The 14,814-nt window shown below is 38.0% G+C and overlaps 2 protein-coding genes across 3 annotated transcripts; one reads left to right on the forward strand and one right to left on the reverse strand.

Annotated features, from left to right (window-relative positions):
- Positions 1-3,104: 3,104 nt before the first annotated feature.
- Positions 3,105-8,692, reverse strand: steap2 (STEAP family member 2, metalloreductase). The gene is made up of 5 exons (XM_065259038.1): positions 8,572-8,692; positions 7,096-7,634; positions 5,639-6,166; positions 5,380-5,544; positions 3,105-4,136 (listed from the first exon to the last, which is right to left on the reverse strand). The coding sequence occupies exons 2-5, from the start codon at positions 7,594-7,596 to the stop codon at positions 3,849-3,851; spliced, it is 1,482 nt and encodes a 493-aa protein (XP_065115110.1). The 5' UTR covers positions 7,597-7,634; positions 8,572-8,692; the 3' UTR covers positions 3,105-3,848.
- Positions 8,693-11,985: 3,293 nt separating this feature from the next.
- LOC135740581 (uncharacterized) lies at positions 11,986-14,467 on the forward strand. 2 transcript variants are annotated; one of them, XM_065259039.2, is made up of 5 exons: positions 11,994-12,151; positions 12,988-13,096; positions 13,253-13,372; positions 13,480-13,558; positions 14,290-14,467. In XM_065259039.2, exons 1-5 carry the CDS (start codon positions 12,051-12,053, stop codon positions 14,379-14,381), a joined length of 501 nt encoding a protein of 166 aa, XP_065115111.1. In that variant the 5' UTR covers positions 11,994-12,050; the 3' UTR covers positions 14,382-14,467. The 2 variants fall into 2 exon arrangements, with proteins under 2 accessions (XP_065115112.1, XP_065115111.1); XM_065259040.2 differs by lacking the exon at positions 13,480-13,558 and having other exon boundaries at positions 11,986-12,151.
- The last annotated feature ends 347 nt before the right edge of the window (positions 14,468-14,814 follow it).

Consider the following 14,814-nt stretch of genomic DNA (forward strand, 5'->3'; position numbering starts at 1 on the left):
AAACAAAATCAGGGCTGTTTAATCTACAACATAAGAATGCCCTTAAAGGAACACCTCCGTTTTTCAATATTTTACTATGTTCTTACCTCAACTTAAGACAAATTAATGCATACCTAACTTTTTTGGAATGCGTGCACTTAATCTTTGTACAGCGCATCGTGAATGTGTGAGCATTTAGCCTAGCCCCATTCATTGCTTAGGATCCAAACAGTGATGAATTTAGAAGCCACCGAACACTTCCATGTTTTCCCTATTTCAAGACTGTGACATGAGTAGTTACACGAGTAGTATGGTGGTGGATAAGCAGATAAAAAATTAGAACTTTATTGTATGACAGATGAGAACTTAGTTTGCAGCCCTTCGACCTCGGCATGCAATAACATCATCGTGGTGGATGCCAAAGCTCGCCAACCTTTTTCGAGTTGTTACAGATGCTACAATATTATCAAACCTGTGTGATATGATCGATTGTCCACCTGCAATCCTGGGGGATGCAATTTTAGGACTGCACTTCTAGGACCCTATTTTTGTGACAGCGCCACCTACCGAACTGGAGAACTCAGGAGCACATTTCTAGGACCCTAGTTTTGGAGGACGGAAAAATTGCAACCAAGGCAGTATTTCCACCCAATTGAAGAGTTTTACAGATTTTTAAAAGTTTATTGCACCCAAAGACTTTATTTCTTGCAATTAAACCTTGTTTGCTAAGAGCTGAATGTTGAGTTATTATTGTGACTAACTAGCATAATATACAATATAACACATTAAGGAAAAATATACAAGAAATCATGATATAGCCTATGATATAGTTCAGAGGAAATACACAAGGATGACTCTGGGGTTAGATTTAAGATGTATATATTTTATAAAATAAAATGAATGTGGAGAGAGACATTAATTAAATAAGGAACATTTTGTCCATCTTTGTCATTCATCTTCCACAAAAACATGTGATGACTGGTCCTCTTATTCAGTAAGTGGCACTAAAAACCTAGGGTCCTAGAAATGCAGTCCTGAGACTGCGGTCCCGAAAATGCAGCTTCCAGTTTTGCAGACAGATGCTAATTGATATTATCGCCATGTGGTCTCGTAATGTGAGCAACACAATGATGCAGTGAAACTAATCTAGCCAATCACAGCGCAGATGGTATAAACAATTGGTGTAATTTCTCACGAGAATTTATTTATTACGAGAATTTTCGCACTTTATTTGCCCTGTTTAGCAAATCTTTGGACTTTGACAGCTTCTGTCTGTATAAAATTTCACTATGTTTATTCTTCTTTTTGTTACACATAACAAAAAACACAAGCTTAAAGTTATAACTCACCAAATAATGAAAATTGATTTACTCACCCTTATTTGAGACACATATGACCAAAACAACACCAGTCACAAATAAGAAGTCTAAACCAAGGATTTTCAAGACAATGGATAATGATTTAGATATAAAACAAGAGGATATTAAAGGCGGGGTGTGTGATTTTTGAAAAACTACCAAAACACACTTGTAGCCAATCAGCAGTAAGGGGCGTGTCTACTAACCGACATCATTGCCTGAGTTGCGTATGTGTGGGGTGGGTCTATCAAAAGAAGGTCCAGATTCTATTGGGGTAAGTGCGTGTTTGTTTAGGTAATTTTAAATGTCAACACTGGCTTTCAGAGATTGTGCACCCCGCCTTTAAGTTATCCCTATCTGTGGCAAATAAAACTCAACACACAGTTCTCGCAAGAGTCTATCTTGACAGGATGTTACATATTGTAGCTGTCCTACGCTGACAATCTCTGGTAAATGAGCATTGGATGTATAGTTTATAAAGTTTTAAATATGTATATTTTTCATGGGGTACTTTCATTATTAGATGAACTATCCCTTTAAGTAAATGACATCATTTTTGGGTGAACTACGTTTAGGACAAACTGTAGTTGATTTATTCATAAAATGATTAAAAAGCTGTTAAGGAAAACGGCCTTTTCCCCAAATCAAGATAAAATCACATTAGACAGAAGTTTGGATGAACAGAGAATAGAACACATTGACCCTCTTAAAGAAACAGTTCACAAAAAATCTGTTATCATTTACCCCAAAACTAAAAAAAACAAAAATACAAAGAAGCAATTACTCCTTTTTTTATGCAGTTATATTTTTATTTGTGCGAACTTCCCTTTTACCCAAACTACTTGAGGTTCGAGTCTCCTGATTATATTATTAATCAGGTAACACACTGGATTGCATTATTCTGTCTGCTATGCAATCAGGGTGTAATTTTCCTCACGAGAGCCACAGAGGAACTCCACACAAAAAGTATTAAGAAGCAAATGAGGCGAGAGCATTTATTTACAAGCCCACGCTGGTCGCACGCTCTCCTAAACTGTGTTTTTTTACTCTCCCCTGCAATTTACACAGCGCTTTTGATAAACGACTTCGCCGTGAATTAGATGTAAGTTCGCAGGGCCGTTACTGGTCGGGGTGATAACCTGTAGCAGAGCATAACAGCCAGACAATTTCTCTTTGTTTGCTGATCATTAGCGGCAATGAAGACTAATAACTCAAAGTCTTTCAAACTTAGCAGGAAGCACGTTAATAACCACGATAAAAATATCTCAAAGGGGCCCGTTTCAGATTTTTCACTCAAGTTTCCTTGTAAATGCACAGCATCGATATGATAGCGACGGCCCAAACTCTCATGACATTTTATCTACCCTCCTCCAATAAAGTTTGGTTTCTTTAGTGCTAATGGCTTCATAAAAGATTTAACAGACTGAACGGACCTTCACATCGCTGTCCTGTGGCCATATACCGACTCTCTGTTCATCTCATCATTTAAACTGATATTATTGTGTCTTGAGGAGAACCCTAAGGGTTTAGATATGCATTGTGGGGATAAAGTGTCCACATTGCATATATCATATTAAAGACAGCCTGATTCAGTTGTCATCTTGAATCACAAGGTGCAAGTAGAGATTACCCATAATGCCCTATTTGAGTGAAAGAGTAGTGCCATCTGCTGGTAAATAAGTTTATGGCGCTGATAACAAGAAGAGAAACAAGTGCCACTACCAAACAGCTCAACAAATGTGTCCACAAAACAGTTAAGGACTGAAATGAGAGAAAGAAGTGCGTTTATTGATGCTCATTGTAAACATGAAGTGAGATAAAGGAGTATTTACACCACTACCAAGTGACACACAAAATGGTTTCCAGTAAAATTCATAAGAAATGCTAAATTTCTGATGTTTTTGCACAAGGTGTTTGCTAAAGCTTGAGCAGATCAGAGATCACTGACAGTTTTAACATACTGTAAAACAACATTCACATCTAATTGTACAGCACATAACATGAATTTATCAGTAAAACAGGACATTCGAATAATAAAAATAACACGTTTAGCAGGTTGATGTAATCCATGAACTGAAAAGTGTGTGTTTCATATCAGAATGATGCAATACTTGAATGTGAATTCGCTGTGGTTGTGAAGCCAGAGTCATTTTGGACCACGGCCCTGAAGACATCAGCCAAAAACGAAAAGCGTTTCAGAGGCGAAGCAAGGTTCACAAAAGATAACAAAGGGATTTTTTTTCTGAAATCATGAGAGACGCATTATGTGTGAATAACAGAGTCACATGACTTTCTTCTTAAAGAGCCAGCCCTTGAGGTCACATGACTAACATTTATATGTATCCAAAATGTCAAATGGATTTCCATCCCTATTCATGAAAGACAAACAGCTATCAAACAAACCTTTAATTCTGTAAGAGCATGCTGGGATTCCTTTTGATGGTTATAGTTGAACTGGAGGGGTGAATTGTGTAAAGATGACCATGATTGACATTAGTGACAGAAGTGCGGTCACATGATCGTGACCCTCTCGGGCGATACGTGGGCAGCAGACGATCTCTCGTGGTTGGTGCGGTGCTGATTGGAGTCTAATCCGCGTCTGATCCGCTTCAACTTCCGGCTCACACAGGGAAGCAGCAGCACTATTTTTCCGATGATCACCGTCACGGGCACCACCAGCGCCACTACAAAATTGGGAGGCATGTAGAAACGGTAGGACTCTTCTTGAAACGCTCGCTGCCAGCCGAAGAGCAAGGCGTGGAAGGTTGTGATGAGCAGGGCGATGTAACCTAAAGTGGACTGGGAAAACAATGAGAATTGGGAATATTATGTATGTTTTTATTTTATTATTTATATTTATTTAACACATAATTACTGTATATATCACATTTGTATATTTGCTTGTCTATACAAATGTTTTGTCCACTGGGTAAATATGGTTACTGTGTACATACACTCACCTAAAGGATTATTAGGAACACCATACTTATACTGTATTTGACCCCCTTTCGCCTTCAGAACTGGCACGTGGCAATGATTCAACAAGGTGCTAAAGGAGCTTTCTTTAGAAATGTTGGCCCATATTGATAGGATAGCATCTTGCAGTTGATGGAGATTTGTGGGATGCACATTCAGGGCACGAAGCTCCCGTTCCACCACATCCCAAAGATGCTCTATTGGGTTGAGATCTGGTGACTGTGGGGCCATTTTAGTACAGTGAACTCATTGTCATGTTTAAGAAACCAATTTGAAATGATTCAAGCTTAGTGACCATCATTATCCTGCTGGAAGTAGCCATCAGAGGATGGGTACATGGTGGTCATACAGTAAAGGGATGGACAGAAACAATGCTCAAGTAGGCCGTGGCATTTAAACGATGCCCAATTGGCACTAAGGGGCCTAAAGTGTGCCAAGAAAACATCCCCCACACCATTACACCACAACCACCAGCCTGCACAGTGGTAACAAGGCATGATGGATCCATGTTCTCATTCTGTTTACACCAAATTCTGACTATACCTTCTGAATGTCTCAATAGACATCGAGACTTATCAGACCAGGCCACATTTTTCCAGTCTTCAACTGTCCAATTTTGATGAGCTTGTGCAAATTGTAGCGTGTTGTGGCTTCACAAATGCTTTGCTGCATACCTCGGTTGTAACGAGTGGTTATTTCAGTCAAAGTTGCTCTTCTATCTGCCTAAATCAGTCGGCCCATTCTCATCTGACCTCTAGCATCAACAAGGCATTTTCGCCCAAAGGACTGCCGCATACTGGATGTTTTTCCCTTTTCACACCATTCTTTGTAAACCCTAGAAATGGTTGTGAGTGAAAATCCCAGTAACTGAGCAGATTGTGCATTGTAGCAACTGCTATGTGATTGATTAATTAGATAATTGCATTAATGACAAATTGAACAGGTGTTCCTAATAATCCTTTAGGTCAGTGTATGTGTTTGTATATATAAATATGTTTAGTATGTATAATTATGTATTTTTAATCAAATATAAAAGAGAGAGGTGACGCACTGTCTGTAGTTATACCTGAATGAAACTAAACTCTCGCCAGTTGAGGGCGCTGTTGATTGATGGGATTGATGTGACAGCAAGCAGAGAGAGAAGCCCCAGTCCCATGATGCCGAAAGAAACGTACATCTCTACTCTCCAAACCTCTTCTTCATTCCATGAGTTCTCCATGTTTGCATGGACCTACAGAGAAAGAGTGTTTACATGTTATTAAAATGCACAGAACATATAACATCAGCTTGTGTTTAAAGCTCTTGGTGAATGTAGTGTAGGACACCTGCTGATAAGCCATGTTGAGCACCAGGTATCTCTCCGAGCGTCTCATGGGAAGACAAAGGCTGTACAGCACGTGTACGCAGCCGAAGAAGAAACTCAGCAAACCGAGCTGTTTGCGGCTTTCCAACCAGCCCTCCAACCAGGGTGGGAACCGCCGGTACTTCGTCCCATAGATGAGCTGGTGCGCGGCAGCCAGCTGTCCCGCTAAGTACACCAGCGATAGCAGAATTATAGCCACCACGGGCAGCGTCCTGTTCACGATCTCCATAGGAACCTTGTAAAAAAAACTCTGTCTGGTCTTCATGTAAGGATGGATAATGTCCCGGATAAAAGAGTAGGCGAAGAAGAAGATGGACAGGGTGACTGCGGTCAAAACCGGCCCTTTCCAGGCTGTGAAGAGATGCAATGGCATGCTCTCGATCTCTTTGGCCGAAGACAGGGCGCCCATGTCCACGGGGATGAAGTTGAGCCGATGGGCTATCTCGATTATTTGCTGCCGGGCGTCCACTGAATTACTGCAAATATAGACCTAGACAGACAGATTACAAGCAAAGATTTCATGAGATTAAAAAAAAAAAACTACATTTATTCATTTGGCACTTTCATCCAAAGGTACACATTTTATTAGCATGCATGTTGTTTTTGAATCAAACCCATGGCCTTTGCTAACGCAATGCTGTACCAATTAAGCTACGGCTATTTTGAGCCCCTTCAGAAGAACAGATTGCATAAAACTAGAGCGAAACAAATACACTGAGCTTATAAAGTTTCAGAAGTAGACTGTGAAATATGAGCGGGTTTACAGTCAGTTTAATGAGTCTTTCATTTGGTTAATAAAACCACAGCTGAGAGTTTGCACAGAGGGCCGTTCATCCATTCATTATTCTGATTTTCACATGATGTTTCCTTTGTCTTGCAGGACCAAATCTCCTTTAATACTGATCCTCATATTATTCAATTTATTACAATATAAACAATAAAACAGGTAAATCCCTGTGCCACTAGCATCACCAAAAGGGAATTGCAATGCATATTGGTTACCTAAACACTTCACCCCTCATCTATTGGTTTTAAACAGACAGTCCTGGGCCAAACACGTGCTATTGATCAAGTTAATGTTGTTATTTTGGGCTGGATACGATGCTCAAACAAACAAAGCATGGTTTTGAAAGCACCACGCAGTCGCCAAGCCCCATGTAAATAGCTTACCTAGTTCTCTCTGCATCTTAAGCCAGGATAGGAAAATAGATTTTAACATTGAAAAAAATGACATCACCGTATAAAGCTGATATTTATGAAGGGAGAATTGGACTAAGTGCAGGTTGAGACACTGTGTCCTGGACAGATCGTACTGAAGTTCTGCCAGGAGACCTAAACAGACATCATGAGGCTTTCTGTTTTCAATTCACAATGTTTTAGCAAGATCTCCAGCCCTCCCATGGTGTTTGAAATCTTTACCTGTCGACTGGAGTCTCTGGGACCCGATTGCATGGCCCACGATGAGATCACGTTGAACCCTTTGACCACGATGGATTCCGGGAAGAGAGAAGCCAGGTATTCTGCATTCGACTCTGGATACTGGTTCAACCGTCTGTTGTTGCTGACATCCACCAATATTTTTCCCGCTAGCAGGTGTTTGATGTCCCACAGGGAGGAATAGTGTTCTCGGCGTATGGCCAGGAATATGATGTCGGCCTTCCCCACAGCATCCTCGTGATGGGTCACGTCTACCACGTGCGGGAAGGATTCGGCGGCCCTCTTGGGCTGGCGGCTCCCCACGACTACGTGAAAGCTGCTACGAAGCAGCCGGATGGTCAAACTTTTGGAAAAGTCTCCAGAGCCGATGATGGCAATGGCAGGCTTGCTGGACCCCTCCTTGGACCCGTTCTTCATCCCATTGGGTAGAAAGCAGACTTTGGTGCAAGCCGGGCTATTGCCCAGCAGGGAAATGGAGTCCATATTTAGATCCAAAATACCTTGAACTGGATCTAAAGAGACTGATGAGAAAATACTTTGTTAGATTTCTTACATTTTATACTTACAATTTAAACAACTGCTGTTTTTCTGAATACATTAGTTTTTTTTTTAGATTTGTTAGATCATCAGCTAAGGTAATACTTATTATTTTATTCGCTTTATTTCCCTAAATGATGAATCCTATTGTTTATGCAATTGTTTATTTTATATTAAATCATTTAAATACTTTTGGCACTTTGAATCACTGTGAATAAACTAAAAAGTCATTATGAAATTATTTTTATAATTATGTGAATAATTAACCTACTATTGTTTTGATTTATAGTACATTATGTTTGGTGTTTGTTATTATGTTAATTATAAACTGGATAGGCTATTAGGTTGTAAGAAAATAATTATTATAAGATTAGATTAACAAAGGAATACTTAAATTTTTGATGTTTTTCTTTTGATTTTGGTGTAAAATATGACCCAAACATGTCCAATTATATTGCATTCTGCATTGCTTATTTCATATTCATTTACATTTACGCATTTGGCAGACTTTTACGCAAAGCAATTTACAGTGCGTTCAATCTATGCGTTTCTTTTATTAGTGTGCCCCAAAATCGAACCCATGACCTTTACGTTGCCTGCACAATGCTCTAGCACTTGAACTGCGGGAATATGATATTTAGGAAAATAATAGATCCACAGGTTGGATGCATGCATACACATATGAATAGAACAGAATAGAATACTTCACTACGACATCTAGACACCTGACGTGTTGCAGTAAACCGTTGATTTTATTCCCGTAAAAACAACAACAAATAACGTTAAATAATGATAAAAAAAAACATAGGAATACATTTTCCGCCCACAATGATAAATTGTTCTCCAAATCACGCGTCACGCGCATCTTGATGCATCCGCTGTCATTGAGAAAATACCTCAAGGTTACAGATGTATCGTTACCTGTTCTGGAATCTGCCGTAGCATCATCGAGCAAACAGATGATATGTACAGATGTCTGATTTGCAGTGACCCTTACAATCGGGCGCGAGGAAACAGCATGTCGCTGGTGTTTCTATGCAACACGACATTTGTTTCCTGCAGGGGGCGCGCGGGGGCTCCAAACGCCGGAGTTTCCATTGAACCCCATTTATATATTATTTATCTTTTGGATATATTTATGCGACTTAGAGTATAATCATTCAGATGCGTTTCTTATGCAGGTCAGTGGCTGATAAAAATATAAGAAAAACTACGACTAACGATCTTTGTAAAATAATTATCAAAAATCTTACACAGTCATCACAAACAACTGTGATTGGTTTCAATTCAAACCGTTTACAGCAGCGCTGAGGAAAACAACGACTATCACGTGACTCAAGTGGATCACCACCACCTCGGCGTTATTTTAACAGCATTATGGAGTATACTTTACTTGTTTAACATCATAAATAGAAACGTCAATTTACTTTCATTTGAAAAAACATAAACGTGTGACTATTATTAGTTAGACCCATCGTACCAAACCACATAGACACTACACCCCGCCCATTTTGAAACACTCTTTTAATGCATAGTGCCTTTCTAGTTTCTGCTTTTACATAGATCTCTGCTGCAGCTACAGTATGACAGATTCTGCAGTACATTTCTATACTCATATGCGACCAAATGTAGTTATTATGAAGCATGTGGGGGTTTACAGATCTGGGCTGGTAATTTAAAAACAGTTTAAGAAATATTTAAATAATTCATAATGAAAGACAAAACAAATATTATAATAGGAAAAATGAAAATATTCAAATTATCTTATTCCAACTGATTAAATATGCAAATAAAAAGTGATATAAATATATACATATATACATGTTAGTTACCACAAATTACCCATGATTTTGCCACAGTAACCATAGTTTTACCTTGTTTTTGTAGCCACATTTTTAGAATCAATATGCCTAAAAACATGTTTACTACATTTTACTATAATAAAACCATAAAGTTTTGCCTAGTATAAAGCAAAATCTCCCACATCAAATATGTAAGGAATAATTGGGGACGAGCCATTGAATTATAAGAAAATAATGCACACCCAATGTGTAATGCGTTACACCGCGGGTGTGCATTATTTTCAAATAATTCAAAGAACCGGAGTCAATTATTCCTCTTATACCACGGTTACCACAAACATTGCTCTGGTGTTTATTTTTAAGACATTTGACAAGTTAGGTGTGCAGTTATCAGAAATTAATGCATACCCACAGAACTTTTTTCAGCCAATCAAAATACAGCATTCAACAGACCCGTGGTATAAAATACTTTATAAAACTGCTAGTTCCAATCCTTGATTCTGATTGGTCAATAGGTGTGCTTTATTCACGATAAAACACGACTATGACTGCTTCACCCAACGGTTCTATATATCACTGCGCCCTTAGCAACACCCTTAGCAACCACATGTATCGGTTTGTTGTTTTTATTTGAGCTTTCATGCATATTACATATTGGAACACATTTTTGTTCATGGTCAGGGACTATTTTTTATAGCGGAAGGAATGCTTTTTATTGATTTAACTTCATGAAAGTTGCACTAATATTTTTTTTACTATAATATTGTGTGGTAACTGTTTTATAAAAGTAATAAGGTACTTGAGGCAAGTGCTGTATCGTGAATAAGTAACAGCCTCTCGTACCTTATTGCTTACGTATATACTAGGTAATACTATTAATATAATTTATACCACAGGTCTGTTGAATGCTGTATTCTGACTGGCTGAGAAATGTTCCGTGGGTATGCATTAATTTCTGATAACCGCACACCTAACTTGTCAAATGTCTTAACAATAGGCACCAGAGCAATGTTTTTGGTAACAGTGGTATAAGAGGAATAATTGACTTTGGTCCTTTGAATTATTTGAAAATAACTCCGCTTCGTGTCGTGCCGCATTGCACCTTGGGTGTGCATTATTTTCTTATAATTCAATGGCCCGTCGTCAATTATTCCTTAGATATACAACAGTATTTATTATAAACTATAGTGAATTAATAAACTGTAGTAAATAATGTAGTATACTTGAATATTTACCATACGGTTCAAAAACACTATATAGGACTTTTACACCAGTTTAATGTAGTTAATATAAAAAGTACACAACAGTATTTTTTCATTTGGGTTACTATCTATGTCTGTTAACAGTAATCATACCAGAAAAAATAAACCCACTTTTAGAGCGTACTGCTCCACTTGCCCTTACCACAAATGTGATGCCTCATTTTACCCCAGGTTTATATTGCCAGCCACACACACAGCATAAACTGGAGACAATAAAAGTATGTGACATTTACAGCAAAAAAGTCTTAAAACTTTAAGGTCACTGGGCAAGAGTGTGGACTGAAAATCTGCAACCCGCAGGAAGAGGATGCTGATGACAACATGTCAATTTCGCCAAAAATAGTCTGCTCCCTTTATTCCTCAAGTCCTCCACTGAACCCATTCACACTGACCATGATCTTTCTTCTGCGCAACATAACAGCTTAATACATGCAAAATACAGCAACCATTTTATTCATATTAAGAGAAGTAATGATTTTATGATTTTTTTGAAAAAAAAAAAAAACACTTAGGCCTTGTTTCAAAAACAAGACTAAAGCCAAGTCTAGTTGAGGCGTCTTTTATAAACATGCCTTAGAAAAAGTTCTAACTGTGTATCTTGAGATTGAGACAAATCAGTGGCACTGGCATATTTGAAGATCTGTCGGTGCAAGTTATTTTTAGTTGAGCTCAAACATGTGTTTTGGTGTAAGACTAGCCTTAAGCCCTGTCTGTGAAACCAGGGGCTAAACTTTCAAGCTTAACTCTTTGCACTGTTTACAAATTAATAACTACGTTCTGAGCCAAATACCCAGACACCTCAAAAACTTGCCAACCACATAGCAAGAACCCACAATATCCAAAAAATGTGGCAGGAGGATTTGCATAGGCAACCAACCACAACCACTTAAAATAAAGTACAACCTGCTTGCATATGCAGAGATTTAATGCTTATAGTTGAACTGCCCTACAAAAATCACCACAGATTTATATTTTTTCTTAGTCCCTAATATTTGTTCCAGTTTCTGTTCCTCATTTTAAATAAGACATTTATGTAATATGGGCCATTTTTTTTATCTAAGAGAATAATAATCATCCATTAACTGTATGCCCTGCCTGCACACACACACACACACACTTTAAAACATAATTATTCTTCAGAGACTTATGTTTTCGTGTTGGACGTCCACACACACCTAGGCCTGTTTCTTTTCTGAGAGATCAGATAACGATCTAATTAAATTTGTCAATTTCCCCCGCAGCCTCACTCATGACCATCCTATGATTCGGTTTCATTGCAAAAGCTGCTCTTAAAACTTCAAGCACTGTTTTTGGTAACTCGCTGGGAATCTTGACCATGATACGTTTCTCTAACTTGCTTTTTGTTGTTGTAATGACATTTGGGATCTCTGAGTTCTGCTCTGCAGGACCTCTTCATGCACAGTGCAAAGTGGAGTGGTAAAGTATCAGATTTATTTGTTATGAATGTCTAACCTGGTTAAGGAAAAGTAAGCTTTAGCACTAAATTTGTATGTCAAAGAGGTAAAGTACCTGGACATCACATTTTTTGTTGTTTGCACCATAATACTTAACTCTGTGTAACTGGAACCTGTTGTACACAAACATGGACAATTACACTGCTTAATGTTCAAAGAAAAATATTCGGTTATTATTTTGGTTCTACCAAACCCAAAATAGCTGGAAGAAATCTAATATGCAAGCTAAACCAAAGCTCAGGTCTTAGGAGGATAATGAAGACTTTTTAAAAGTAATTTAAGCTTGAATAACAGTTAAAGCTTGAAGAACTGTAAAGAAATCTTTAAACTAAAGCACCTTTATAGAGTTTAAACCAGATATATGCAGATTGTATATTTGATCGTTGTTTATAGTGTACATCACAGTCACGTGATTTGCGGGTCTAGCATTAAAAAGGAAAAAACGGCACCCCAAGTGGGTAAAAAAATAGATTAAAAAAAACAAATATATACAAAAAGGTGTAACATTGCTTATAATAACTAATACATAAACAATGTAAAGCTAAGATACCTGTAAGGTTTTTTTCCACTTTACATGCATCACTGACATTGCCCCGCGCCTGCTCCATCTCTACATAATTACCGTATCTCCTGGCGTCTCTGCCTCGCCTCGTGCATGGTTTTGAAGGGCGTGGTCTTGAGGGGGTGTTTCAAAAACGTTTCAATGAGTGGTCAATAACTTTGGGTCCACTAGGTGTCAGTATTTAAATACATTTGCGGTATTTGGACAACACTTTAGCTTTGCTGTCTGTTCTGCAGGTATTTCGGTTTGCCTTGTAGGAGTGTTTATGAGGCTCTTGTCACACAGATTAAAAAGTGGAAAACAGTGTCGACCTGTGCCACCGGAGGAGAGAAATGCCTCTACAAGGTATCTATCTATCTATCTATCTATCTATCTATCTATCTATCTATCTATCTATCTATCTATCTATCTATCTATCTATCTATCTATCTATCTATCTATCTATCTATCTGCTTATAAATGTCATTTTTTTGCAATTTCGCTTTGTCTTTCTCCTGGCAGTTGCAGTCTGCGTCTGTGCATTTTATTTCAGCCAAACACACTACAGCTACAAAGAAAGATACTGAAGACATCAACTTCAGACTCGTCTCTTATGGTTTCTTTACACACTGCCATGTATCGGTAAGTGAGAGGATTATGCAATAAATAAATACATTTCACTTTTATAAATATTATAAAATTATGTTGTTTTTGGAGTACATTGAAAAACTAATGAGCCACTTCATTAGGCCATGTCAGTATCAGAGAGCTGGTATGCTGTCACGGATCAAGGCACCAACTATTGTAACCTCTACAACTTAATAGAGGGTAAAAATTGTCTACTCACTAAAGTTGTGTATATCTTTAAGGGACACTCCACTTTTTTTTGAAAATATGCTCATTTTCCAGCTCCCCTAGAGTTAAACATTTGATTTTTACGATTTTGGAATCCATTCAGCCAATCTCTGTGTCTGGCGCTAGCACTTTTAGCATAGTTTAGCGTAATCCATTGAATCTGATCAGACCATTATTAGCATTGCGCTAAAAAAGACATTGTGTAATAAGACAGAGAGAAAATTAAATGTTGAAATTTAAAGTTACTGCCGCATTGAAAGTTACTAAGGGGACTATTTTCGGCTGCTGCGTAATATGATTGCGCCTGCTGCAGCCATGTTACGGCAGCAAAGTCTTTGATTATTACGCCAGTTTGAGAGTATAGTTCATAGCCATATCGGCCTAGAAAATCACAACTTTTAATTTTTTGTTTGTCTTAGTACACAATGTAACTACAGAAGAGTCAAGTTTTAAATAGGAAAAATATTGAAACTCTTTGGTTATTTTTGTTGCGCGATGCTAATGGTCTAATCAGATTCATTGGATTATGCTAAACTATGCTAAAAGTGGTACCGCCAGACCTGGAGATCAGCTGAATAGATTTCAAAAAGGTAAAGATGAAATGTTTAACTCAAGGGGAGCTGGAAAATTAGCATATTTTCAATAAAGTGAAGTGTCCCTTTAAGACAAACCAGATGCTAAGGTTTATTTTCTCTTCTTTACAGGCAGTGGACTCACTGAAGCTCCAGGATATAAAGAGATCACAAGTGACTTCATGTGCACCCAGCGGTCATTTGCCGATTGTTCTGTGTATTAATGCAAACCGATTGTACAGTTGTACAATTTAAAATGTTACAAAGTTTGCCTTTTGTTGTTGTCATCACAATAAAAGATATTGCTTATCAGAGGTTTGTAGTAATATTTTAGCTTACAAATACCATTATAAACCATCAGCTGTTTACCATTAAACCATTACTAAATTTATTGTGTGTTTTGAATCTTATTCCAGATTTAATGGTTCCCATCCACTAGAACCCAACACATTACCAGTATAGACCCACAGAGATCATTATAGTTTCCATTAAAACCAACACAATTCCCATTATAACCATTTCTGTTCGTTTTTCCAGCAGGGTTGGACAATTTAAGCGTGCTATTTTATGTTCTGCCCTTGGCAGAAACTTTAGGGACAAATAGCTGTTGTACATGTGTGTTACTCGATACACTATCTTCACCAGAGACATTGTTCT

Source organism: Paramisgurnus dabryanus, chromosome 22 (assembly GCF_030506205.2).
Source record: "Paramisgurnus dabryanus chromosome 22, PD_genome_1.1, whole genome shotgun sequence".
NCBI lineage: Eukaryota > Metazoa > Chordata > Actinopteri > Cypriniformes > Cobitidae > Paramisgurnus > Paramisgurnus dabryanus.